Here is a 27,703-nt window from a genome sequence, read left to right as displayed (position 1 = left end):
TAAATGGAATAATGGAGAAATTTTACTCTGTCTTTTACCCTCTACTCCAGTTTGAGGGTGTTGTGTTGGAAGTACGGAGTCAGAAAGGTTGAGTTCAAATTCCATTCCAATACTTCAGCACATGCTATCGGCTCATTTTCAAGTCTAGAACTTCAGAGGGGATTCAAGGCTGAGGGCCTGTTTGCCTGTTACTGTGGTTTTGGAAGACATTGAAAATCCCACCGCAATATTTTAAGAGCAAAATTGGCCAACCTTTCACCCTCAATCAACACCGCCAAACTGATCAACTAGTTATTTACCTTGTTGTTTATGAGATCTTGCAAAATGATTAAGTTTGTCATATAGCAATTAATGTATTTCAAAGTAATTTACTTTTTATGAAGCACTTTGACATAATGAGATGTGATAAAGACCACTAGACACATCACCAATACTTAATTTACAAATATTCTCATCTACAGAGCTCCCTATGGATCAAACACTTGGGAGATTTAAAAATGCCTGATAAGGGAATACCTTGGATAAGTTTCCTGAGGTACGACCCAGGAAAAGGATTATCGATCAAAACTTCCTTTAAATTGACAATTAGCACCTCAGATTTTGGAATGGCATTCTGCTTCGAAGTGGAATCTCTATAAAGCAAGTAACAAGTTTTGACCAAGATAATGATACAGATTCATCATTTACAATCTTTTAAATGATAACTAAAATTCAGCACGCCTGAATTGAGGAGAATAATGCACCACACAAAGTTAAGTAATGCCTATACATGACACTTGGATCATGAGAGATTTGAAGGACGGCAGTGGAGCAGAGATTTTTAAATCTTTATAAACTTAACTGCGCATTATTTTGGTCAATATACTGCCAGAGAAAGCATCTCAAGGTTGTCTACCTACCAACTTATGAGAAAGGAACATTACTTTGCGCACATAAATGAGGTATGAAATATCTTATTTCATCAATGTCTATTGTGGTGACAGAATCCATTCAACTAACTTCCTACTGACATGGCCGTTACCCAATATATTTAATATCCTTCCTTCAACCGATATTTTTTCAGACTTGCCAGCCAATTATTGGTAAAATAATCAGATAATGACTGGACCACACTTAATCAAGTTTAAAGAACAGCATTCAGTAATCTTGTTGAAATGCATCATTTCAACGGCCGACATTATTATTGCATGTGAAGTCAAGGGCTTCAAAGGTTTTTTTTCCCCAAAATGAATAATTTAGAAATAAATCCCACAAAATTAAAACAGTGAAAATTTAAATAATTCAGTGGATATGCGGTGTGAAGCTGACTTTTGAAGATTACTCTCCGCCCACCCTTGAAAAACAATTTCAAAAACCTTCTGAAACCCAGTAAATAAAATGAAGAACCTGTTAAGTACTGCAGTGAAGAATTTGGCCTTTACAGATTGCAGCAAGTCTGAGTTGAGGAGGTTCTGACAGATGCAAAATGTACACCTGTTGCAGGTGCATAAACAGCGTAACCGGGCATGGCTGCGAAAACACACAGAAGTAAGGCAGTTGAGTCTCTGCTTACAAAGTAATAAAAAATGCAGATTCACACCATTCTCGTAAATCAATTGCAAAGGTACCAAAGGTCCAATGTCATTTCTGAACACATCTCAGCAAGTCCCCATAGGAAGAACACACAACATGCGGCAATCCTACATGAACGGAGGAAATAAATCTTACAAGTAAGGATGGATACAATGATGACAAAACAATACAAATAAAAGCACTCGCTCATACAACATTGTTTTTTGTGTTTAAAAGATGTTATGCAACTGCAGCAGTTCCAGATATCCTGGATACAAAACAAAATACCAAGCCTTTGTAATAATCTACTTTGTAATAATCTTCCTCAGTTGAAGTCAAGAGTTATTTTACAAAGTTTTGCTGAGTTTAATAAATTGTATTGTTTAATAAGTGAAAAATTTGCATCACGGATGAATCCAAGTTAATCAATTCTGATTGAAACTGGATGCTAGCTGTCATACTGTCAACAGCCTGCAGTTATTACACATTTCAGAAGTCACCTTGCATGCTCTTAATTCTTAAAGGAAGTAATGTTTTAGATTATCCTAATAATACAGGCTTTCTGCAAACAAACTGGATTGAGAGAAAATATTCCAGGACAACGGAATGCCCATGACAGCATATTTTGCTTCATATCACTAAGATTCCTGAATTTTGTTTACGTACAACGCAGTGTGTATTCCATTAGGTTGGCCTGTGTTTTGACTGATACAGACCTGCACCTCAGGCTCATTTGTAGTTCCAAACAATTACCGTTGGTGCAATAATTTAAAATTAAACATTTTTTTTTTTTTTTTTTAAAAAGAGTACCCAATTATTTTTTTTCCAATTAAGGGGCAATTTAGCGTTGCCAATCCACCTAGCCTGCACATCTTTGGGTTGTGGGAGCGACACCCACGCAGACACGGGGAGAATGTGCAAACTCCACACGGACAGTGACCCAGAGCCGGGATCGAACCTGGGACCTCAGCTCCGTGAGGCAGCAGTGCTAACCCACTGCGTCACCGTGCTGCCCCTTTGGTGCAATAATAAAGGGTCTAAAATTTCCCTTTGAGTAAATACCCACAGTAAGGACAACATTAGAGAAAGTTCAGTTCTGAGACAGACTTCAGGCAATACCGACAGTGAAAAGAGGATTTGCTTTTCACATACACCAGACTTGAAATGAAACATTTTTTTGTAATGTGGAAATAAGAACAATTTTGCAGCTACCATTCTAGTTCTTTAAAAATTGGAATTTTAGTCCACATCCCCATAAATTGTAGAATGCATGAGCAATAAAAAGCTAACTCTCCTCCATGAAAAGGAGGTTTAGCTTTCCCCCGCTTAACTGAAACCACCAGAAGTAATAATTGCAAATATAATAAGGCAGTTTCTCTTCATTCTAGGATCTTGCACTATAAAGCAAAGCATGAACAGAAAAAGTCAGAATTGAGTTATGGACAACAGAGCTAAAAAAGTGACTTCAAAAGACAGTCTGTCTGACTACCTCTGCAAATGTTTAAGCAGCAAGTACCAAGAGGTACCTGGGAAGAGGCACGAGCCTGACATTGTGATGAGCTGAACAGCCTAACTGAAAGAACAATATTCCAATTAACAATCATTCCACCATTAAAACAATCACTGCAACAAGGAGATGAGTGCAACTCGGAGGTATAAAATCGATACCATCCCTTTGGCCTTGTGCTAATGCTTGTCCATTCCAATTTCCCTCCAGGTGTTAAAAATAAGACAAAAAGTAATTAATATTCTTCTAGAATGTGATTCTTCTAAACTTGTTAAAAGTTGGTACACAAGAATCCCCACAACCTAAAGACGTGCAAAATAGGTGGATTGGCCACGCTAAATTGCCCCTTAATTGGAAAAAAAATTGGGCTCTCTAAAATTTTAAGAAAAAGTTGGTACGCACTAAAATTCCATCTAAAGTGACACAAATCAATGCAGAAGAAGGTGACATGATGAAAAACATTTTTACGCAGAGCATGGTTAGGTTCTGACTACAAGGGCGGTGGAGGATGATTAAATTGAGGCCTTCAACATAAAATTATCTTGGGCAGCACAGTGGCGCAGTGCGTTAGCCTAATGCCTCACGGCGCCGAGGTCCCACAAGTGACCTCTAACCGTTCCTATTTCTTATCTCAATCCAAGCTGAATCTACATCTTATTCGTTTGAGCTACATTCATCTCTCACTACAGCACTAACAACATTTTTAACTGACAGGCAGCACGGTGGTGCAGTGGTTAGCAGAGCAGCCTCACGGCGGTGAGCTCCCAGGTTCGATCCCGGCTCTGGGTCACTGTCCGTGTGGAGTTTGCACATTCTCCCCATGTTTGCGTGGGTTTCACCCCCACAACCCAAAGTTGTGCAGGGTAGGTGGATAGGCCACACTAAATTGCCCCTTAATTTGAAAAATGAATTGGGTACTCTAATCTTTTTTTTTTTAAATTTAGGGTACCCAATTTTCTTCTCTCCCAAATAAAGGGCAATTTGGCGTGGCCAATCCACCTACCCAGCACATCTTTTTGGGTTGTGGGGGTGACCCACGCAGACACGGGGAGAATGTGCAAACTCCACACGGACAGTGACCCAGGGCCGGGATCCAACCCGGGTCTTCGGTGCCGTGAGGCAGCAGTGCTAACCACTGCGCCACCGTGCCGCCCCAAAAGAACATTTTCTGAGATGATTATCTGAAATGAAAACATTTGCAGGCCAAGGGGAAAATGCAGGGGAGTAGACCAATTGAGTTCCTCTTCCAGAGAGTAGTCACAGACAGGGCAAATGACCTCCTTCTGTACTGCAAACATTCGATGATTACATATCTGCAATTTATTCATTTATGTTCGTTTTTCTTTCAGATTTGCAGAATTTCTCCCTATTATTTCAGATCAACCTCTAAAACATTGCTTCAATTTGTAGCTAATGATGTTGATCCATGCAAATCTCAACATGACTCGTGCAGCACTGCGGTGACTTGATGTCCCATACTTACGGATACATGGCTATGGTTGTCACTTTGACAAAGAAGTCTTTGCTTGGTGTGCCGATACTGTTGCAGGTATAACTTTGAGGTGGTGGCATTTTATGTTTATTGCAGAACTCAGCGGGAGAAATGCTGTGGTCTTGTTTAGCTTCGTGCAGATCAGACTTTGCAGCGACAATAATACATGGTGTTTTGCCATCAATGAAGTGTTGCTATAATCATGAAAGAAAAATCATCAGTTGCAGTATCAGCTATGATGATAGGAATTAATTAATATTTGTCACCAATCTTTATGCTAAGTTTAGAAATGGCTTTCAAATTGAACTGGATTAAAGTTTCAAAAATGGTTTCAATGTGATAACGTTGCCAATTTTCCTTTCTGCTTCTCTCTTCACATATGCTGGGAATTGATTCCATGGAGCGTTGCCAAAGACAGGCGTCAATACTTAGGAGGAAACTAGCCAGCAAGTCTCAGCAGGCTTTTGATTCTGTGGTCACCGCTGAGCCCAATTTCTCCTCATTTGATGACCATATATGTACATTTTTCAATAAGGGTCACTGGACAACAAGTGCACAATTCCACTTGGTGCTTTCCAACAGCAGTGGAAATCAGATACTGAGATAAGATATAAAATGTGCCCTAAGATTCCACATACTGAAATAGAACCCCATTGCATAAAGGTTGTTCAAATGCATAAAGATAGTCATATTTTCCACAATATATTTGCTACAGTTGTACAGGGGCCGGAATCGAACTCGGGTCCTCAGCGCATGAGGCAGCAGTGCTAACCATTGCGCCACCATGAGGCAGCAGTGCTAACCACTGCACCACCGTGAAGTAGCAGTGCTAACCACCGCGCCGTGAAGCAGCCGTGCTAACCACTGCGTCACCATGCCACCAAGCAGACCAAGGCAGGCCAGCAGCACGGTTCAATTCCCGTACCAGCCACCCCGAACAGACGCCGGAACGTGGCGACTAGGGGCTTTTCACAGTAACTTCATTTGAAGCCTACTTGTGACAATAAACGATTTTCATTTCATTTCATCTTTTCAAGGGGAGAAGATGATGCACCATGGTTCCTGTCACAGAATTTCATTAAGTGACTTTGACTAGGTCGGGTCGTGAGCTGGACTAACAGAATTTCAACAAGGAGTGGAGGACTGATTTGGGTGGTAGCATGTTCTAGAACTTTGGAGGTGGGGTGCCAGTTAGAAAGGACAAATGAGGGTGGGTCTTTTGCACTAAGCAGGGTATCCATTTGCAAGATTAAGTGAGAGTTGCATAAACCAGCAAGCTTACTGAACAGACCAAACATTTTAAAGCCTGATAATCATTACATTTCACAACCATCTTTCACAATTAAAAACAAAAACACTGGTAAAGGTTTTGTAAATAGGAAAACATTGTCATAATCATAAAATAAATTGAGCAAAAAAAACTGCGCAAATTATTATACTAAAAGGTCACAAATACCTTGAAGATTCTTGTACAATAATCAAATGATTTGGGATTGCTGACATCATATACCAAGCAAACAACATCACAAGTGGTATCAGAGACAGTAATAAATTCAGAGTCAGACAAAACTTCATGTAGCTTGAAAGAAGAAAAAAAAACAAATTTAGAGTTGTTCCTTATATTTAAAGATTGTTCAAACAGAATAAAAGTTTAAGTCCCAAAATGGCAAATTGAAAAGGATTTAAAAAAATTGTACATCAGTGGTACAGCTGCCAAAATTAGAATTCCAGGGCACCTATCAAATAAAGGATTAACAATAAACAGTGTTTGTGCATTTTTACTGATAGGCAAGTCTGATGCCATTTATTGGTACATCTGGCACAATGACAGTTAAAATAGTGAGACCTTTATTACACAACACCAAGGTTTAACATTTATGGGTGTGAGAAATACTTTTCAGGCATGAGGTTAGTGAACGCGTAGTATTTCAATGCTTTGGTATCAAGGCATATCTAATTTACTGTTTGCCTTACTGTCTGACCAAAGTTGGTCATCATGCTTCAAACCGATTTTTGTATATTGATGATAACAAAATGACTCAAAATGTAAGAGAAGTCTACCCTAAGGCTAAAGTACTTTACAGTCTTCACAGGTCTCCATAGTAAATGAAATCAGAATATTTCAAGATAAGTTAGGTTCATGGGGCCACAGGACATGAGCTTAAATTAAAAGTAAATTAAAGATATTTGCAAGCTCAAAATAAAACTTCACTAAGCACTTGGAATAATCCACCACATATAAAATTGCTAAGTATTTACAGCACTGGAATCATTTGACCTAACAGTTCCACCTCCTCCTCCCATCTTTCTTCAACTAACCCCATCAATTACCCTTCTATTCCTTTTACGATCAAAGGTTTATCTAACTTTCCCTTAAATGCTGGTATGGTTAATAGAGTCAAAGGAAGACCGGAAATGCAGTTGAATGCTGGAATAAAGGAACTATAATATCACAGAAATGAGGACAGCTGTAATGGCCCTTTCTTTTTCCTGGACTTTCTCCAAAGCTGCCTTCCAGTTATGAATGACTGCACTTTCTTATTTAGGCAGTAAATAGAGGCCTTGAGGCGAATACATCAGACTCAAAGTTGTTTTTACACTTAAAAATAGGAGTCAGGCTAGGAGTTTTGAACAAAACTGTTTCAAGGATATTTTTGTGTCGGCGTGGGGAGGGCAACCAAAGAGAAGAATAGAATTTAAGGTACATTGTCTCCTACCAGGATAGCATTAGAAATCAGAAAATCCTGATGCTTAGCAATTGTTGTTCAAGATCTGCAATGACGAAAGTGCATGTATGCTGTCCCAGCAAGGTGAAACAGACACAAAATGGAATCAGTGGTACAGAATATATGAATTTCTCAACCACATTCCAGAAGTATTACAGCACAACAATGTCCTGCTTAGTTTTGAAACAAAATAGGTTTCATGGAAAATTCATAGACCTCTTGCATAAACCCATTATATCATGACCGTTTTGACATAAATGTCTTGGTTAACTTCTAACTGGGGAATATACCTTACACGTAGCAAGCAACAGAAAAATGCCATTTCAATACGAGGTTAGCACCATTTAATATTGTTACGACACCCTGGGCTAGTGCACAATCAATTCCAGCCCCACTTGACCCAAATTCGCAACACAATTGAAATGAACACTTAATTTTAAAAATACCTGAAGTGCATTTGGCTGCCCAATAATTAGTCACCAGGTTTGTAATTGTAAATGTAAAAACACAGGCACGCACACACACAGTAACGTCTTGAGTTAGATTTTTCTTCAGTCTAGGCCTCCCGTTGGATGATGTCTGTGCTTTCAGTCTGTAACAGTTTTAATCGTAGACTCACCAGGGTCTCGAGGTTTCTCTGCACACTCGGAAACAACAGGCAGGAACCATTTGGAAGCAAAAGGAGGAGCTGCTTCTAATAGATTTTCTGAAATCTCCACCTGGCAGGACCCGATCGCTGTCTGTTGCCAGGCAGATGCAGTCCCTGGCCAATCCATCGGCCGCCAGCTAACCAATCGAACCCCTCCAATCTCTTGGGTGCCAGAAAGTCTGAGTTCTTCTGTTCACAATCTAAATCTTCATAGCAGTGTATTATTTTGCAACTTTTGAGTTCTTCACTTCCTCTGCTCGACTCAAAGGTAGGTCTTCATTAAAGACCCATGGACCAAGACCGATAATCACAAATTAAAAGAAATAGGAAATAAGGGACTGAACGGGAAGGACCCTTACAATCCTCTTCTGAACTGGAACCTCCTCCACCCTAACAAAAGAAAGCAGAATTTTCCTTCTGCAAACAATTACTTATCTTAATGCAGCATCAGACACTTTTCAATACAACAGGTAACTTGAACAAAGTTATCTGCAACTGTAACATGTTCAAATACAGGTACCTTACAGTAAATGGTAATGCGGAGCTCATAAGATTGAAATACTCCTCACGCTCCTCCTAGAAGTCACCTTCCCCAACCCGTGTTTTCCTCTGATGATGCAAATTGGAGTTTCACTGTCATCTACTGTCTTCTGGTAGATTTCTAGAGTGACCATCCTAGGGTCATAACTTCATAGTGAATATCGGTGGCTTATTTGGTTATGGGGAAGAAGGATACTGGTAAGGCCAGTTGTATTTTCTCTCTCTAGCTGTCTTTGAGAAGGTGGTGGTGAGCTTCTTGAAAAACTGCAGACAAGTGGTGAAGGTGCTCCACAATGTTGTTAGATAGGGAATTCCAGGATTCTGCCTCAGTGATAATGAAGGACTAGCAGAATATATATATATTTCAAAGTCAGAGTAGTGTGCGACTTGGAGATGATGATGTGCCAATGAACATGCTAGCCTTGTCTTCCTTGGTGGTGGATTTGAAGCTGCAGAAGTCCTGGCAAATGACTGCAATGTCTCATGTGGATAGTACACACAGTAACCACAGTACATTGATGGCAGAGGAAGATGATGCCCAAGACAGTGGGTGAGATGACGACCAAGTTGATTGCTGGGCCTTGGCCATGCATACTTAGCAAACGGTCCACCTTGTTGCGTAAATGCTGGTGTTGCTGCTGCAACTGCACAGTTTAAACTAAGGGTGCAACTAGTCTTGAAATGCAGGTTGATAGCAGTAAAGCTGGAATATTGTTGGCACCCATATCTGTGGCAGTTTCAAGTGCAAGTGTTGTTTCTTGATAGCATATAGATGGAATCAAATTGCACATGCTGTCAATTTGTGAAAGTTCCACAAATAGAGAATAAGATGGAGACGTACGTTGCAATGGAAAAGAACTTCTCAGAAAAGTGCCACAATTTTACACCCACCTAAATCTTGCTTTATTCTGCCACCTGAAATGTGCACTCGGACTTCAGTGCAGGTTAACTGCTCAAGGACTAGAGTGGGGCTTAAAACCACAATCATCTGCTTTGGAGATCAAAATTCTACCACTGACCTAAACTGACAAATTCAGATAGCAACACCTGTTTTCGGAACAATAATCTGACGGTAATGTTTTGGAGGTGTTATGACTTGGATGGGAGGAGTACGCAGTTTATCCAGCCCCACTACAGCACAGGTTGCACCAATACTTTAAAAGTTTAATTTACCCACCAAAATGGGCAATTATTTACCTTCGCTGCTGTTCGACCCAGAATGAGAGAGATTTCAATAAACTCAAAGATTGATTTATTATAAAACAATTAAAACAAGTTGCAAGAACTGGGTAACACAATTTAACACACACAGCCAATCTTTGCAGAGATGGGTTTTGGAGGATAGGCTTAATAAAGTAAAGGATAAATTCACAAGGTTTCGGCGCTGTCGATTACAGCTCCCTTGTGTGAAGCTTGTCTGAGTAGATGAAATTAAATGAAATGAAAATCGCTTATTGTCACAACGAGGCTTCAAACGAAGTTACTGTGAAAAGCCCCTAGACACCACATTCCGGCGCCTGTTCGGGGAGGCTGGTACGGGAATTCAACCGTGCTGCTGGCCTGCTTTAAAAGCCAGCTCTTTAGCTTTGTGCTAAACCAGCCCCTGATGGGCCTGATGGGGAAGTTTAAACTTCCAGATGTCAGGAAGTTCTCGCCAACGGAGCTTTAGCGTGGAGGAGAATATAGAGTTGGATCAATGCTTCTTGTCTCAGCTTTGCAGGTTTCCAAATACAGACAAGTTAAACTCAGATGAGGATTCTCTGGCTGTAGGTTGATAACGATACGTGGAACTTCAGGCAAGGCATGGAGAGCGAGTTAGGCAGTCTTTCATCGCAGCTTATTCACCAAAATCCAGTTCAAAGACAACAGGTTCAAATTTAAAGCTCCTCTGTCAGGTAGTTTCCAGTTGACCACCAGGCCTCTGCCTTGAAACCAGTTTTTACCCCCCCATTACAATTAAAATAATTGCAGTTCAAACAAACAGCACACTCCGTTCCAGGACCATGCTGATCAGGTAGCTGAAATTGTGTGATTTCCTGGATGAGGCATGCCTGTTGACAGCCCACAGTGAACTTATGACCTTCTCTAAATGTCAAAATAATACAACATCCTCCAGATTTTAAAAGAAAAATATAGTTAGTGGGTGGCACTGTAGCACAGTGGTTAGCACTGTTGCTTCACAGCTCCAGTGTCCCAGGTTTGATTCCCAGCTTGGGTCACTGTCTGTGTGGACTCTGCATGTTCTCCGTGTCTGCGTGAAGTTAGTGAAAGCCCTTAGTCGCCACACTCCGGTGCCTGTTTGGGTACACAGAGGGAGAATTCAGAATGTCCAAGTCACCTAACAAGCATGATCGGGGCTCGTGGGAGGAAACCGGAGCACCCGGAAGAAACCCACGCAGACACGGGGAGAACGTGCAGACTTCGCATAGACAGTGACAAAAGCCGAGAATCACACCAGTATCGCTGTGAAGCAACAGTGCTAACCACTATGCTACCGTGCCACCCATGATATGTTAGATATTAAGTGTAGCTGTGAAAGATTGCAAATTTTAACAAAAGACAGATGGCCTGGTGTGAGGGGGTGAAGGGGGGTTGCACTGAGGCAATAAATGCATGGGAAATTTTTTAAAAGGGGTTTAAAGAAGGAAGGAGAAAGGTCACAATCTAAAGCTGCCAAACTCAATGTCGAGTCCAGAGGGCTGCAACGCACTGATGCATGGGGCAGAATTCAACACTACCCTTGCTGGTACAATCGGAGGTGGGGTGGGGGCATGCTGTAAAATCCCCCAGGTGGTCTTTCACGTTGACCTCCAATCTGTTTGCAACATTTAATGAAGATGAGATGCTGCTTCTCCAGTTTGCGCTGTGCATCACATGAGCACTGCCGCAGGCCTGAAACGCCAACTTCACTTTCTCTCCTTACAGATGCTGCCAGGCCTGCAGCATCCCCTGTTCTTGTTTCAGATTCTACAGTATTTGGCTAATTTCAGTTCGTGAAGATATGACTTTGCAAGTGTTGGGAATTTGTACTGGATATTGTATGAGCTAGGTATGGAATTCAGAATCATAGGTTTTAGTGAAATGATAAAGCAGATTTAGGTGAGTAGTGAAATGGGTATGTAACCTATGTAACCTAATGTAATTTAGAGTAACCTCGTGTGACCTAACGTAATCAAACATAGAATAGATGACCTAATGTAATCAAGTATAGTTGATATGATCAAAGCAGAAGACCCAGAAAAGTAGTATAGCAGTCACTAATTAACGAAGGCAAACAATAGTCACTTGAGGGAACAATGAATACTGCTCAGTGGCTCACTTTAGTAGTTGACCATAATAAAAAAGAGAGAATAAAGTGAGCAGGTGTTTCCACACATTCGGCCTAAGTCAGCTAAACCACGATTGTTGCACAAGTAGAGAAGTGTAGATAAGGGCAAGAGTTATAACCACCATGGTTTAAGAGACAAAGAGAGGAAAAAGGAAGCGACCAATCTTGAATAAGACAGATAAAAGGCAACTAAAAACAATGGTGGCCAAAGCAAGGTCCGGCTGTAAAGTAAGATAATAAAGATAAGAATCTTGAGATACGGAGCTGAAATGTACATAAAAAGACTGTAAGCCTGAGGGCTCATCGGATTGTTCCGGACATCCCGATTTTATTCTCTTGTGCTAGGTGAATAAAGTCTACTGCTTGGAAGATCGCTGCTCAGACTCTCTGTTTTAATCGGTGTAAACGAATTGTCGTCCCGGGGAACCACGACAAAATTGGCGCAGCGAGCAGGGTTGGTGTATGATCGCCCAGAAAAACATCTGGAAGGAGTGGCGGAGGCGGAGGTCCGACCGGGGCTGGACATCCCAAAGCCGGCATTCTGACAGCAAGGTGAGCAGATTTGTATTGCATGTAAATCCTTGTTGTCGGAAAAGGGATCTCGAGGCCCGGCGCACCCGGCTTTCTACTGGTCCTGGATCTCCCCAACCCAAAAGATATCCTGCATAGGTAAAACTAAATTGTGTAAAATATTTTGAGAGACTGAGTCTGATCTGAAGAGTAGAGCTTTGCATGCAAAAGCGCGCTGAGAATACTGTATTGTCTGTGAATGGGTAAAAAGTGAGACGGGAAAAAGGCCGAACGCTAAAGTAATGCAATTAGGTTAAGTCAAGCGGTTTGGAGCGGGTTTTCAGGTTACGACTTGCCCAGAAGAGAGTAAGTGTGGGAAAATCTGCCAGTCCAAACCTACCCAGGGCCTCGGGTAAGGGACGTCAACCGAGAGGGAGAGAGATCAGTGAGAGATCGCTCTCTGACCTAATACGGTAGTCAAAAGCACAGGAGTGGAATCTAACCCAGAGAAGGGGATTAGCAGCTAGAATAGAGGAAGTAAAAGACCAATTTGAACAAACTGATCTGAGGTAGCGGCGTGGAGGACAGAAATAAGAGGGAGAATCGGAACACAGGTAGGGTAATAACTAACAACTTGGAAAAATTACACTGACAAAACCGCCTAGTGGCGAGATTGGTACAACCGGTTGAGAAGAAAAAGTCAGGGGATTAAAAAGGATAATAACAAAAACGGAAGCAACACTGGATTGGAAAAAGATTACACATATAACTAACTTAGAGGAGATAAAGAATGAGTGGCCGTATGTAAACTGGGAAGGAATAGCCGATAGGAATTGGATAGACGAAATAAAATTGGAAACTCTAGAGAAATTAATAAAGGAATCCGACCGATACAGGGTTTCTATACACATAGGCGAGCAAGTGAAAACCTACTACCCTATAGCCCGGGAGAGGAAGATAGTGCCGGGACAGGGGACTACGGGGAAGTGGATATCGGGACCCCGGTTAGAGTTACAGATATTGGCAAGGGAAACCCAAAAGAAAGGTAAACAGGGGACTGAGCACGGAAAAATAATACAGCGAGTAATAATCACTGTGATACCTAACTCTGACAGACTAAGTGATAAAAATTGTGACAGTAGTCCGAAAAGACGAGTAATGGCACACAAAGTTAAAACACCAGTGGAGATATTAGGGGATAAGTTCCCAGCCCTCAGGGGAGATATAGAACACGTCTCTAAAAAATGGGCCAAAAGAACAAGTAAGACCAATACACAGTGGCCGGAGGAAGGCACATGGGACATAGAGAGGTGTGGGGACCAGAAGGGAATGATAAAGAACTATAAAATTAAGGATAGGTCGAGCAAAAGAAGGGAGAAGCGAGAAAAGGAGTTAGAGATACTAGCACTATTCGAACGAGAGGGGAAAGAGAGAAGAAGGGTATGGAGGGGAGGTAGGATGCAGATGCCAGTGCAACTTCAGGAAAAAGCAGAATTGGAAGATCCAAACGTAGCCCCGCCCCCATACTTAGGGGAACAGAGCTCCACGGGACTGTACCCAGTTATATCAGGCACAATGAATTTTGAGGGAGAATATGACATAGAACAGATGACGAAGGAGGAATGGGCACAAAGGGAGAGAGAAAAGAGACAAGGCATAGAAGAAGCGGCTAGGAAAACAGAAGAGGATTTGGATGGGCTGAGCCAAAGGAGAAAGGAATTGGAGGAAGAAGTAAATATGGTAGAACTTTTGAAATGGGCAAAGAAGGTAATGAAAGTGGATAAGGAACGAGAAGGGAAAGGAAAGAATGTTAGAAAAGAATATGAGGGGAGAACAGAAGATGATCCCTCCGAGTGTGGAAGTGAGACATCACAGGGAAAAATAGAAGGAAAGAGAGTCGGAGTGAACAGAGAGGAAAAAGAAAGAGAAAGGAGCATGGAGGAAATATGCTGGGGAGTGCACAACGGGGCAGACAGACGAAGATTGGGGAAACCATGGATGTGGAAGCACCCAGAGAAAAATAGAATAGAGGGAAAGATGGAAGGAGAGACAGAAGAAAGTAGTGAAGACGAAGGGGGACAATCAGTGTTAGGGGAACAAAGAAAATCAACGCGGGAAAAACACAAACCTGTGAAGTTTCCAGCTGAGGATAGGAGAGAGAAAAGGATGCTCCCGGTGATTCTGAAGGGTGGCAGACTGCAGTATATCCCTTGGTCAGGTCAGGATTTGCCTAGTTTAATTAATGAATTACCCAGTATTTTGGATGGAGCTGGAAGGTGGATTGGACAGTTGGAGGCAGGAATGGTGGGAAAAAGGATGGCACTGGGCGACATCAAAGCTCTCCTGACAAAGGTGCTAGGAATGGACCAAATGGCGGAAGTAATGAGACGTGCTGGCATCCCGACCGCAGCTTATGACCCAGAGGTAGACGGGACACTCATGGACCCGTATCGCCACGACATCTGGCAGGCACTGCGGGATATATACCCCAACCGAATGGATGTAAAAACCCTAAGGGGAGAGCCATTGGGTGAGGAGGAGAATGCAGCTGTGTATGTGGAAAAGCAGTTAAAAAGATGGAGAAGGGACACGGAAAGGGACATTCTAATAGACCCGCTGACCAACTCCATGTTCCGGGCTGCAATCCTAGAGGGCTTGCCAGTCTCAGCTAAGACAAGACTGGAGGAAGTAGTGGGCTTGGACTCAAAAAGCTACCGAGAGTTTGTGGATTATGTTGCCCATGCAGTAGAAAGACATCGCAAAGATGAAAAGAATGCAGACAAACAGCTGAAGGAGATACAACGTAAACTCCTTCAGGCACAATTGGAGGAAATCAAAAGCAAGGATAAAATAAAGGCAAAAGAGGATCTCGTACCCAGAAAAATAGCACCGATGATGGTGGAGCAAAAGTCAGAGGAAATACCTGCACCAATATTAGGGGGGAGCGGAGATGGAGGCCGGCCCATCATAACCTATAACATTTCTGCCTTCCCACTGTCTATGAACCCAGAAGCCTATGGCCTAAATTATCAAAACCCATACGCCCTGCAAAGTCAGACTGACTGGAATAGAAATGGGAAAGGACAGGGAGGTGGTAGGCCACCCTATCAGAATCAGAGAGGACAGGGACAGGTTAATCATCAGACTCCGAGACAGGGACCATTGCCTGGCCCTTCAGGTGTGTGTTGGGGGTGCGGGGAGGCAGGGCACATAAAAAGGAATTGCCCGCGGAATTCCCACAGGCAGGGAGAAAACCAGCAGCAGACAGGCCAGCAACTGATCCAAGTGTCGCCGAACAGCATCCCGATGTTTCAAGGGCCGGTAAACCATCAGAGTTCCCCATAGGGAGGCCCAGAGAACCCCAAAATGGTAGGACAGTACGTACAAATAACAGAAACCGCAGAGCAGGAACCTATAGTTAACGTTAGAGTAGGAGGGATCGAGGTCCCCATGATGATAGACACCGGCGCCACATGTACGTGCATACAAACGAAATATGCGGATCACTTACCATTGTCAAACCAGTTTGTAAAAACTGTGGGGTTCTCGGGGAAAGTAACATTAGCTCGAATGACGACGCCGGTGCCTGTTACCATTGGAAATAAGACTACCCATGTACCTATTTTAGTATGTGATAAAACTCCTTTAAATCTATTGGGAAGGGATGCAATCCTAGGTCTAGGACTGAAATTAGAATGCACTGAACAAGGAATTGATTTGATGGGAATGTATCCACTTGAAATACCAGGAAAAGAAAGGGTTAATGTATATTGGTTGGGAGATATAGAGGAACAAGTTAAAAAACAGATATGGGAAGTTTGGGGAAAACTTATAGACGCCTGGGTTCCACAAGCCAAATGGCCAAGAACAGAATTACACAGTACAATGATATTTGACGAAAAGCAGGAACCTGAGGTACAGGAGAAATGGGAAAGGGAGGCGGGACAAGAACAGGAAATAAAGTCAGGAAGTATTTTAATCGGACTAGAGGGAGCGGCCCTCACAATCGTTAGGAATGAATGGGTTGACAAATGGTTCTCTGTATCTGGAGCGGAGCCACATGTCACATTGAAAGTGAATCCGGGATATAGATCAAAAGACCTAGGACCAATGGTGTTGAGAGCACAAGACTTAGAATTTGTCCAGACAGACAATGCAGATATTTGGACGTCCAGCGATGGACAAATGATGAAAATAATTTTGGATGTTAAGATGCTTGGGAAACCAAAGCAAATAACAATAGGAGTGCAAATTGAGAAACAGGAACTGGAGTGGAGAGAAAGTTTAGAGCAGGATTTGAACTCCCTCCCGCAGGAGTTGTGGTCCAGACAGGACACGGATGTAGGGAGGGTCAAAACCGCTAATCCAGTTGAAGTCAGATTAAAGACAGGACGCCAGGGGCCTTATAGGCCACAATACCCAATCAAGACAGAAGCAATTGAAGGAATTAGAGGAACGATTAAGGGATTGATAGAAGCAGGGGTATTAAAAGAAACCCGGAGCAGGTGTAATACACCGCTGCTACCGGTAAAGAAGGCGGACGGAGAAAAATGGAGATTGGTGCATGACCTCAGAGCAATTAATGAGGTAGTGGAAGATATGCCAGTAGAGGTTCCAAACCCTTACACCTTGTTGACAAATATACCACCTGAAAGTAGATGGTTTACTGTGATAAACCTATGTTCGGCATTTTTTAGTGTGCCGTTAGCTCAAGAAAGTCAGTATCTCTTTGCATTTACGTTCGAGGGGAAACAATACACATACAATAGGATGCCCCAAGGATTTAAACACTCCCCACATGTATTCAATCAGGTGTTGAGAGCAGATTTAAAAGGAGTGCAGTTGGAAGGAACACTGATACAATATGTGGATGATTTATTATTATGCACAGAAACACAAGAACAATGCAGGAAGGATAGTTTAAAACTATTGGAAAGACTAGCAGAAGGGGGCCATAAAGTATCCAGGAAAAAGCTGCAGCTGTGCCAGAAAAAAGTAGAGTACTTGGGAAGAGAAATATCAGCAGGGCAGAAGGGGATAGCTTCTCAGCAGATAGAAGCTGTACTAAAAGTTCCGAAACCACAGACGGTGGGACAAATGATGACATTTTTGGGAATGACAGGATTCAGTTCAGAATGGGTGGAAAGCTATGCGGAAAAAACGCAGGCACTACGAAAGGTAATGAAGGAGGCAGGATGCGAAGAATTAAGAACCAAACTAAGATGGGATAAAGATGCTTCAGACGCATTTGAGAATATAAAGAAAGAGATGGCACAGGCACCAGCATTGGCTTTACCGACCTATGACAAACCCTTTGACTTATTTGTGAGTAACAGAGAAGCCGGATTTGCTACAGCAGTGTTAACGCAGGAAAATTGCAAGGGTAGACGAAGGCAGGCTGTAGCATATTACAGTACCAAGCTAGACGACGTAGCAATGGGATATCCGCCGTGCTATCAAGGCCTGGCAGCAGCTTGGTGGGCGTACGAAAAGGCAGCTACAGTCACAATGGGATATCCGATAAACATACATGTGTACCATAAGGTAGCTGAATTGATTGAAAAAGGGAAGTTTGTTCTGACGCCGGCTAGAATTCATCATTTTCAAATGCTGACCACATTCCCGGACATTACGATAGTGAAGTGTAATAGGGCCAACCCAGCTGACTATATGCCATTACCACATGAGGGAGAGGAGCATGAGTGTGTAAAAGAGACAAGAGTGTTTATGAAACTGAGGAAAGACTTGAAGGCAGATAGATTAAGCACAGAAGAGAAGAGGACGTTGTACGTTGATGGTTCGTGTTATAGGGATCATAGGGGAAATCATGCTGGCTATGCAGTAGTTGAACAGAGAGGGGAATCATTTGAGGTAATAGAGGCAAAAGAATGTGAGCAGCCATGCTCAGCCCAGTTAGCGGAGCTTGAAGCACTGACCAGAGCATGTGAGTTAGCAAACGGGGAAGCGGTGGAAATTTATACTGATTCGGCCTATGCCCACGGGGTCTGTCACCTGTTTGGGGCAATATGGAAGCAGAGGGGATTTATGAAAAGTGGAGGAGGACCAATACACCACGAAGGTCAAATCAGGGCTTTAATAAGGGCCATGATGGGTCCAAGGGAATTAGCCATAATTAAGTGTCAGGCGCATAAAAAGGGAACGGATAGCATCACACAGGGAAACACCAAAGCCGACAAAGCAGCTAAAGAAGCGTCAGGATGCATTGAGGCTACGATAGCCCCAGTAGAAATAGCAAGGCCACACCCAGGGCCAGGTGTGGGGAATATCGAACCTCAAATCACATTAGACGATGTGGCACAGTTACAGGAGGAAGCCCCTGTAGCTGAAAAGACAATGTGGAAAGATAGAGGAGCAATATAGGGACAACATGACAAAATATGGAGAAATGGGGAGGGATTGGTCATAGCACCCACATCATTACTAACCATACTAATCAGCGAAGCACATGGAGTGGACCACTGTGCCAGAGGAGAGGTGGCTAGAAAGATCAAGAAAGAAGGATTCTGGTCACCATACCTGCAAAACTCAATTGACTACATACTAAGTCAGTGTGAGGTGTGTGCTCAGAATAATATCAGGAAGGGCATTACTGCCCCAATAGGGCATATACCCATTCCCGAAGGACCATTTAAACATCTATGCATGGACTATGTAGATATGGGAAAGGTGGTGAGGGGGAAAAGATACATGCTAGTGATTATTGATAGATTCAGCAGATGGATAGAAGCAACACCATCCAAAGATCAAGGATCTGGAACGGTGATTAACTTCCTGTCAAAAGAAATTATCCCAAGATTTGGCATACCCATGCAATTAAGTTCAGATAATGGATCTGCTTTTATAGGAAGGGCACTGAGAGAGACGCTCTCAGCGCTCCGAATAAAGCAGAAGTTTGGATGTGTGTATCATCCTCAATCCCAAGGAATGGTGGAGAGAGCAAACGGGACCCTTAAGGCTAAAATAAGCAAAATTTGCAGCGAGACAGGGAAAAACTGGATGGATGCTCTGCCATTGGCTCTAATGCAATACAGGAGTCAGGAAAACAGAATCACACATTTGAGCCCACATGAAATGATGACAGGAAGAGTAATGCCGGTGCCAAAGATCAGGGGAGCAGGGGGCCCCGCGCTGGAATGTTTAGATCAGGACGCAAGGGAGTATGTACGACAATTAACTATTATACATAGAACTATATTTGAACAGGAAAAGGCCAAGGAGGAGGAGAGCCCTGCAACGGAACACCAGATCAAACTTGGAGATCAAGTATACATCAGGAAGTTCCGGAGACGTTGGAACGAACCGAGACGAGAAGGACCGTTTGAAGTCACCAAAGTGTCTCCCACGGCGTTGCAAGTAGAAGGCAGTACACTGTGGTATCACTTGAACCATTGTACCAGAACGATAACAGGGGTAGGGGAGAGAAGGGAGATTGAAGACAGTGGCAGTGCGGATAGAAGTAGCAGCGAGGAAGAGATAGAACTACACGGGGAGAATCGTGGGGAGGAGGAACAGAGCCAAAGTAGAACAGAAAGAGTAGAGGATGATGAAAGTAGTTCTGTGCATGAGCTGGCTGATGATACAAATGCCCAGCCTGGGCCGGTTAGTCAAGGTGCCGGGGGAGGTGAGAACAGGGAGGGGGCCTCGTTCCCCACCTGGGACTTGGAAACTATTTCCTTTGAGGACTTCATTGACCCGTGACAAAGGAAAGTGGGATGCAGAGGACATAAGGGTGCAGAATCAGGAAGGTGGAGTATTAAGACAAGAAAGACGTAAACGATCAGTGAGCACAGATACTATTTGGGAGAAAGCACAGAAAAACATCTGGTGGAAATGGGCTGAGTATACTGGTAAGAAAAACAGTGATGGGAAAGACTGTGTGATATGTGCGGCAGAAAGACCACGCACCCAAGTAACTGATATACCGTGGGGATCAGGAGACTGTTGGACCATGCTGCTAAAATGGAAAAAGGAAAATTGCCGTACATATAACACATACACACAGACATATACGCATAAGAATCAGACATACACGTATGAGACGATAAACTGTTCAGGATCCGCGTGTGATAACCTTTGTAAGGGGAAAATGCCGAGGTGTCCATTCGAATGTATCCTGCGTGCTGGGGTAAAAAAGCGCACCTACCATGTGGCCCACGATTGTCCAATATGGCCAAAGACGGCAATGGACGCGGCCCCAGAGGAATGGAGGGTGGAGCCCAACTTACAAATCCAAGATTGCTATTGGAGGGAAGGCAGCACGGGAAGTAGTTTGGGAAACTACACAGGACAGTGTGAAAGGATTTGGGATATATCCGACATCCGTGGTCTGCTCAACCCTGCTGTTCCCGCCCGGACAGGGGGAACGCCACCCTCTCCTTATGTATTAGAATATCAAGTAAATCAACTGGCCGATCTCTGGTGGCTTTGTGGCCCGGAAAAAGGGCTGCTGGCTCGATTACCACTGAATTGGACGGGACTATGTGCCCGAGTTATGCTGGCCCAGAGCACTGTGATACTGCCGGTGGAAAACGAAACTAAATCACAAAGAGTTAAGAGGGCATATACCCTTGACCCTAACGTACAAATGGACGCAATCGGACAGCCCCGAGGCATCCCGAATGAGTTCAAAGCTAGAAGCGAAATAGCCGCAGGGTTTGAATCCATCTTTTTTTGGATCACACCCAACAAGAATACTGAGTGGATCAATTACATCTATTATAATCAGCAGAGGTTTATTAATTATTCAAATGCTGCCCTGGAGGCCTTGGGAGAGCAGTTGGATGCGACCAGCAAAATGGCGTGGCAAAATCGACAGGCATTAGATTGGCTCCTGGCAGAAAAAGGAGGTGTGTGTGTTATGTTTGGGGATCAGTGTTGCACATTTATCCCTAATAACACTAGTCCAGAGGGGTCATTTACACAAGCCATGAATAAGTTAAAGAATCTTGCGAAAGAAATGAAAGAAAATGCTGGGTTTGGACAGGGGGTATGGAGTTGGCTGGATAGAATGTTCGGAAGATGGGGGGGCATGGTTTGCCAAGGCTGGAGCTGTAGCAATCACAACAATAATCATTCTGGGATTAATATTTTGTTGCTTTCTACCCGTCCTGAGATCCTTCCTTACCAGGGTGGCAGCACGGCAGATGGTGACTCGGGTGATACGCAATTCTCGCTCAAGAGGAAAAACAGAGGAATGGGGAAACTTTGAGCCACCCCCGCTGAGTGAATTTACCATGACCTTGGTCGAAGTTTAAACTCGTCACTCTGTAACCTAACTACGATAGTGGAAGATCGTCTGGTGACAACGATAAGCACCTTGCTGAAATCCGCGGGGGACCAAGAGAACTTAGTCTGTACACAGGAATCAGTCTTTTTCCCTTCCCTCGACAAGGGTGGGAAGGTTTTTGGCTGATGACTGTCAGGAGCAGGCAATCTGGGGGAGCAACCCAAGAATCAGAACCTGGATAAACACATTATGATAAAGTTAGAACAGGGGCATTGATCCCTGACCAAAGTATTCGGCTCCTCCACATTGCCTGCAAAGAGTGATTAAAATAAAAATGTGAATGGGATCAAGCGAGGGGGTTATTTGAGCTTGGTAATTGAGATGAGGCTAGGAAATAGCCTCAAAGGGGGGACATGTTGGGAATTTGTACTGGATATTGTATGAGCTAGGTATGGAATTCAGAATCATAGGTTTTAGTGAAATGATAAAGCAGATTTAGGTGAGTAGTGAAATGGGTATGTAACCTATGTAACCTAATGTAATTTAGAGTAACCTCGTGTGACCTAACGTAATCAAACATAGAATAGATGACCTAATGTAATCAAGTATAGTTGATGTGATCAAAGCAGAAGACCCAGAAAAGTAGTATAGCAGTCACTAATTAACGAAGGCAAACAATAGTCACTTGAGGGAACAATGAATACTGCTCAGTGGCTCACTTTAGTAGTTGACCATAATAAAAAAGAGAGAATAAAGTGAGCAGGTGTTTCCACACATTCGGCCTAAGTCAGCTAAACCACGATTGTTGCACAAGTAGAGAAGTGTAGATAAGGGCAAGAGTTATAACCACCATGGTTTAAGAGACAAAGAGAGGAAAAAGGAAGCGACCAATCTTGAATAAGACAGATAAAAGGCAACTAAAAACAATGGTGGCCAAAGCAAGGTCCGGCTGTAAAGTAAGATAATAAAGATAAGAATCTTGAGATACGGAGCTGAAATGTACATAAAAAGACTGTAAGCCTGAGGGCTCATCGGATTGTTCCGGACATCCCGATTTTATTCTCTTGTGCTAGGTGAATAAAGTCTACTGCTTGGAAGATCGCTGCTCAGACTCTCTGTTTTAATCGGTGTAAACGAATTGTCGTCCTGGGGAACCACGACACAAGCTGTCCTCAAATATACAAATCCAAAAACAGATGAGGTTATCATCTTCGATATTGTCTGGCCTGAAAGTAAGTACTTCTGCAACAAATGGTCACAAACATTAAGATGGAAGTTACTTGGTCAAACTTGCTTCAAACAATGGCAACTTAATTCCAATCTACTCCCTCCACAGGAACATTTATTCAAAAGGTAGTGAACATTAGAACTATGACATTACTCTCCTTTTAGGCACTCAAGTCTAACAACCAACATTACAACAACAAAAAAGTGAATGAGACCATTTTCATTTTGAAATCGATGAGGAAAATTCATAATTCAATAGGTTTAATATTCTCTTCCCAAAATGTTTCTGGCCAAAAATGAGTGCAGGGACCGAAGAGAGGAGTGAAGAATGATAACTTTGCACATGAAGAAAGATCATACAGGTCAAATATGGATCACAGAAGGTAAAAGGCATAAATATGCTGAACATTTGCGGTACCTACCAGTAAATATTTTTCTTGTCCATACACATAGGTTGTGTTTATGGCATAAAGTGATTTGTGTTCCTCTTTTATTTGTCTTTGTTTCTGTGGGGTGGGAAACAAAACAGTCATTTACACAGCATGACTATATTTATAATTTCTGAAATAAGGACACAAAACCAATTATGAAACACGCCAATTAAAAACTAGAGTATACAGAACCAAATATGAAAAATGAATTACCCAACAAATCAAGCAGACCATGATCATTTTTATTGTGTACTTCAGGTCTCCTGAAGGAAGTGAAAAAGCTCACAGCAAATATTCAGGAAGATGAAGTATTAAAAAGAGCTCCACACCAAACTTGGCAACTCCAGAGTATTAAATGAACATTACAATCTACCCAATTCAACTTAAACTAATTGCATTTCAGCGTTATTTCTTTGGTCCCAGCACAGGGATAATATTCTGTATCTAATTAGCCAGAGCTGATCAGATGTTTGTCGTTCAAAGATCCAATTCTGTTCCTAAGTCAAAGTTTATTTAAAAAAATAAAATTATTTTACAATATTTAATAACAAGTGGAAGAAATCTCCAACTTATGTCTCATTTGAGGCTTGTTATCTATGTATGTGTTCAATGAATCCTTACAGTGCAGAAGGCAATACAGCCCATCGAATCTGCACCAGCCCTCTGAAAGAACACAGGCTAGGCGCACACCCCCACCCTATCCCTGCAACCCCACCTAACCTGGACAGCTTTGAATTGTGTGAGGAAACACTTGCAGACACGGGAAGAACGTGCAAACTCCACAGTCACCCAAGGCTGGAATCTAACCCAGGTCCCTGGCGCTGTAAGGCAGCAGTGTTAACCACTGTGCCATGTTATTTACTTTAGTGACTATGTTTAGTTACATAATCTTATATTAGGCACACCTTCAAAGACGTGAACAATGATGTCCCAGATGTTTAAACTCTGGGACCTGGTGTTAAATCTGTGGGTTTAAAAGGACACTTCCAACACTGCCAGAAACTTAGAAAATCCAATTTATATTTTTTAAAAGTGTCCAGAAATTGACTGAACTAAATTATTCGCAGACCAAGTGACTGATGTGTGTAGTACAAATGTCTCATTGATTGTGCTTTGCTGAAGATTAGATTGGGGGTAGGGTACAGGAAACTTGTAACTCCGGGTTCATAAGGGAAAAAAAATCTCCTTCACCATTCCGCCCCAACAGTTAACACCTTTAACTTGCAGAATGCACAGGTTCAGATTAAAAATATCAAAGGCAGAGAGATAAGAAATTAGGGGAGGTTCAATCTCCATTTAACATTTGACCAAAAGTTGCAAGATCAGCTGATGTGAATCGGAGAAAACAAAAGTGATCTAATGGGTAGAAAATCTATAATTAAGACATTCCCCATTCAGAGTACAGGCATTTATAGCTAACCTTCTCAATACCCCAACATGTCATAAATAGTTTATCCCTTTCTCAATATAGAAGAGTACAAAAATCTGCACATTTTTACAAAAACTACACTATTTGCACATCACTATATTGACTGGTAAAGTGATCCATGAGGCAAGTACATTACAATGTTACAGAAAATAGTAATTTTACATAAGCATTTAATTCCCACTGTTTATTTTTATAGCGTTCTCTGTAATAATTGATAGAACACATTACTTTATTCTAATTCTTTACAACACAGTAAACTAGGCAATTGTTTAATGACTTTTAGGTCCTGCGTGTACTAAAATACAAAACAAGAGCAGTGCAACATTAAAAAAAAACCTCTGAGGTACTCACCATTAAGTTTCGGCCCAGAAAGCCTTGCAGAATTGCAGTCTTGCCACAATTTCTCATGCCAATAACATTGCACTGAAAAACATTTCTTTGTGTTTGTTTTTTCTGCAGATCTAGTTTTTTATCTCTCGTTACTGAAGGGCAAAAAGCATGGTTTATGAATCACTTATCAGATGCTCAAAGTAAATGCAATTCCCGTTTTTTTCGCACAGAATATAAATGCTCTGCTAATGTAGCATTATGTTTTCAATTGAGGTTGAATGTGGAAGCCACATACGCCTTGGAAAGCAGGTGTCTAAATGGAGGAGCAGAATATCTGGGGCTACACACTAGTAGTATTAGTGGTAGTAAGGCAATAAAAAAGTAAACTAAGAACTGGGTTTACTTCTAGATAGAGCATAAAAGCAGAGCAGTTATGATAAACTTGTATAGATTGTCGTGGTTACTACAAAGTGCTTTGGTCTCCATATCATGTAAATTATATTGAGGCACTCGAGAAGATTTACTGGGATATCATAATTCAGGGGTTATACCAATCATGATAGATTCAACCGGTTGGGACATACGAAGAGTAGTAGACCATTCAGTCCCTTGAACTTGTTCTGCAATTTAATAGGATCATGGCTGATCGGATAGTAACCTCAAATCTGCAAACCTACCCGCAATAATCTTTGCTTACCAAGAATCTATCCCCGTTTGCCGTAAAATCATCAAAGACTCTGCTTCCACTGTCTTTTCAGGAAGAGGGTTTTCAGGAGTGAGTCCAAAGACTTACGACCCTTAGAATTTTTTTTCACTCATCTCAGTTTTAAAAGGGCGACCCTTTACTTCTAAACAGTGACCCTCCCTAGTTCTAGATTCTCCCACAAGAGGAAACATCCTCTCCATGTTTAGCCTGCCAAGGCCCCTCAGGATCCTATATATGTTTCAATTAAGTCTCTTCTGAAATCCAGTGGATACAGGCATGGCCTGTCCAACCTTTCCTTATAACACAGGCCGCCCATTCCAAGTATTAGTCTGGTAAATCTCTTCTGAACAGCTTCAAATGCATTTTCATCTTTCCTTAAATAAGGCGTCAATACTATAAATAGTACTCCAGCTGTGCTCGGTGTACCTGAAGAATAACCTCCACATTTTCAATTCCCCATGCATTATATAACATTCCATTAGCTTTCCGGATTACTTGCTGTATCTGCATTCTAGCCTTTTGTGATTCATGCACTAAGACACCCGGATCCCTCTGTATCTCAGAACTCCGTAATCTCTCACCATTTAGATAATAAGCTTCTTTTATTCTTTTTGCTAAAATGGACCATTCCATTTTCCCACATTAAACTCCATTTGCCAGATGTTTTCCCCCTCAGTGAAGACTGATGCAAACTATCTGTTCAGTTCATCTGCCATTGCCTTGTTTTCCATTCTCCAGACTCGCTTTCAATAGGACCAAGACTCCTTTTTTTAAACTTGTTGCTTTAAAAATATTTAAAGAAACCCTCTGTCTGTTTTTATATTTCTGATTAGCTTTTTCTCGTACTCTTAATTTTTCCCTATTTTCTGGGGAAAAGAGGAGGCTGCGGGGTAGATGTAAGAACATTCAACTCACTATCACAAGGAGTGGCTGAGGTAAATAACACAGGCATTTAAGAAGATGCTAAATAAACACTGAAGGAGGAAAGAATGGCATATATTGATTGGGTCAGATGGAGAAGGTTTACAGAGCCTGTTGCGGAGTATAAACACTGGCATGGAACTATTGGGCCAAATGGTCTGGTTTTTTTTTACTGAAGTGAAATTTAAAGCTATTTTACACATTTCTAATGGCATCTCTTTTTACAAAAAACCTTTTACCTACACCAATTTTCTACTTATTATTCCACTGAAAGCCATTACCTCATTGCTCACTTTTTAAAAGCAAATTTAGAGTATCCAATTTTTTTCTTCAATTAAGGGCCAATCCACCTACCCTGCACATCTTTTGGGTTGTGGGGGTGAGACCCACGCAGACTCGGGGAGAATAGGCAAACTTCACACGGACAGTGCTCATTGCTCACTTTTAATTGGTTGTGGGAGCCAGCTGCCCCAAAGTACATTATCAATAAACAAGCATCGTAAGGGTCAGTAGCCTATACAACTGCAGGGGTATCATAGCTGATCCTGTCCTCGCCAAAAGTTTGCATATGGGCTGTTACAGCACCATGGGGTGGAAACGCAACAAGTGATTCTCCGCTGTCTAACCTAGAGGCATGGAAACCAACTAAAGAATCCTGCCACCCAGCGCAGATCAGTTAACTCATCAGAGACTGAAGATTGAATGTTGCAGATTCTTGGTGTATATGGCTCATTTAATAACTTTGTAAATTAACTGGGAGGGCAAAGCAATTTAAACTGGTCTTCTAAGCCTGTTTGAATTATTCAGACACAAAATGGATGTGACAAACCGCTTTACTATGGTTTCCTGGTGTGTAATATGTTATATAGTGTTTTGGATCTCAGCAAAATTCATGGTGGTCACAAGTGGGATAGGTTTGTTGCTATTATTACCCCTTATGGTGGACTGTTCTACTAATGTTGGGACCTAGCCAAAAAGAGCAATCTGGAGATTCAGATCAAAGTTTCCCCATAAAAGGTCAATAAAAGTCCACTGCTTACCAGTGACAGCTGCTGCCTGAGACTCCTGTTCCCTTAGAATGGAGTATCCTAGGTAACCTAAATATTCTA

The 27,703-nt window shown here is 42.2% G+C and overlaps 1 protein-coding gene across 1 annotated transcript in view; it reads right to left on the bottom strand.

Annotated features, from left to right (window-relative positions):
* The window catches only part of LOC140406218 (mitochondrial Rho GTPase 1-like), a 39,765-nt gene extending 12,068 nt beyond the window's left edge, over window positions 1–27,697 (bottom strand). Inside the window, exons 1-6 of the mRNA XM_072494360.1 lie at window positions 27,635–27,697; window positions 24,989–25,119; window positions 23,200–23,283; window positions 6,007–6,129; window positions 4,542–4,744; window positions 1,387–1,509 (exon numbers count right to left, since the gene is read on the bottom strand). Of these exons, the coding sequence (XP_072350461.1) occupies window positions 1,387–1,509; window positions 4,542–4,744; window positions 6,007–6,129; window positions 23,200–23,283; window positions 24,989–25,045 (590 nt within the window). The 5' untranslated portion in view covers window positions 25,046–25,119; window positions 27,635–27,697. The remainder of the gene's footprint in view (window positions 1–1,386; window positions 1,510–4,541; window positions 4,745–6,006; window positions 6,130–23,199; window positions 23,284–24,988; window positions 25,120–27,634) is intronic.
* Window positions 27,698–27,703: the final 6 nt, after the last annotated feature.

This window comes from Scyliorhinus torazame, unplaced genomic scaffold (assembly GCF_047496885.1).
Source record: "Scyliorhinus torazame isolate Kashiwa2021f unplaced genomic scaffold, sScyTor2.1 scaffold_372, whole genome shotgun sequence".
NCBI classification, from domain to species: Eukaryota; Metazoa; Chordata; class Chondrichthyes; order Carcharhiniformes; family Scyliorhinidae; genus Scyliorhinus; species Scyliorhinus torazame.
Note: the sequence above shows the minus strand (reverse complement) of the source record. Positions and strands in the feature narration are given on the sequence as shown.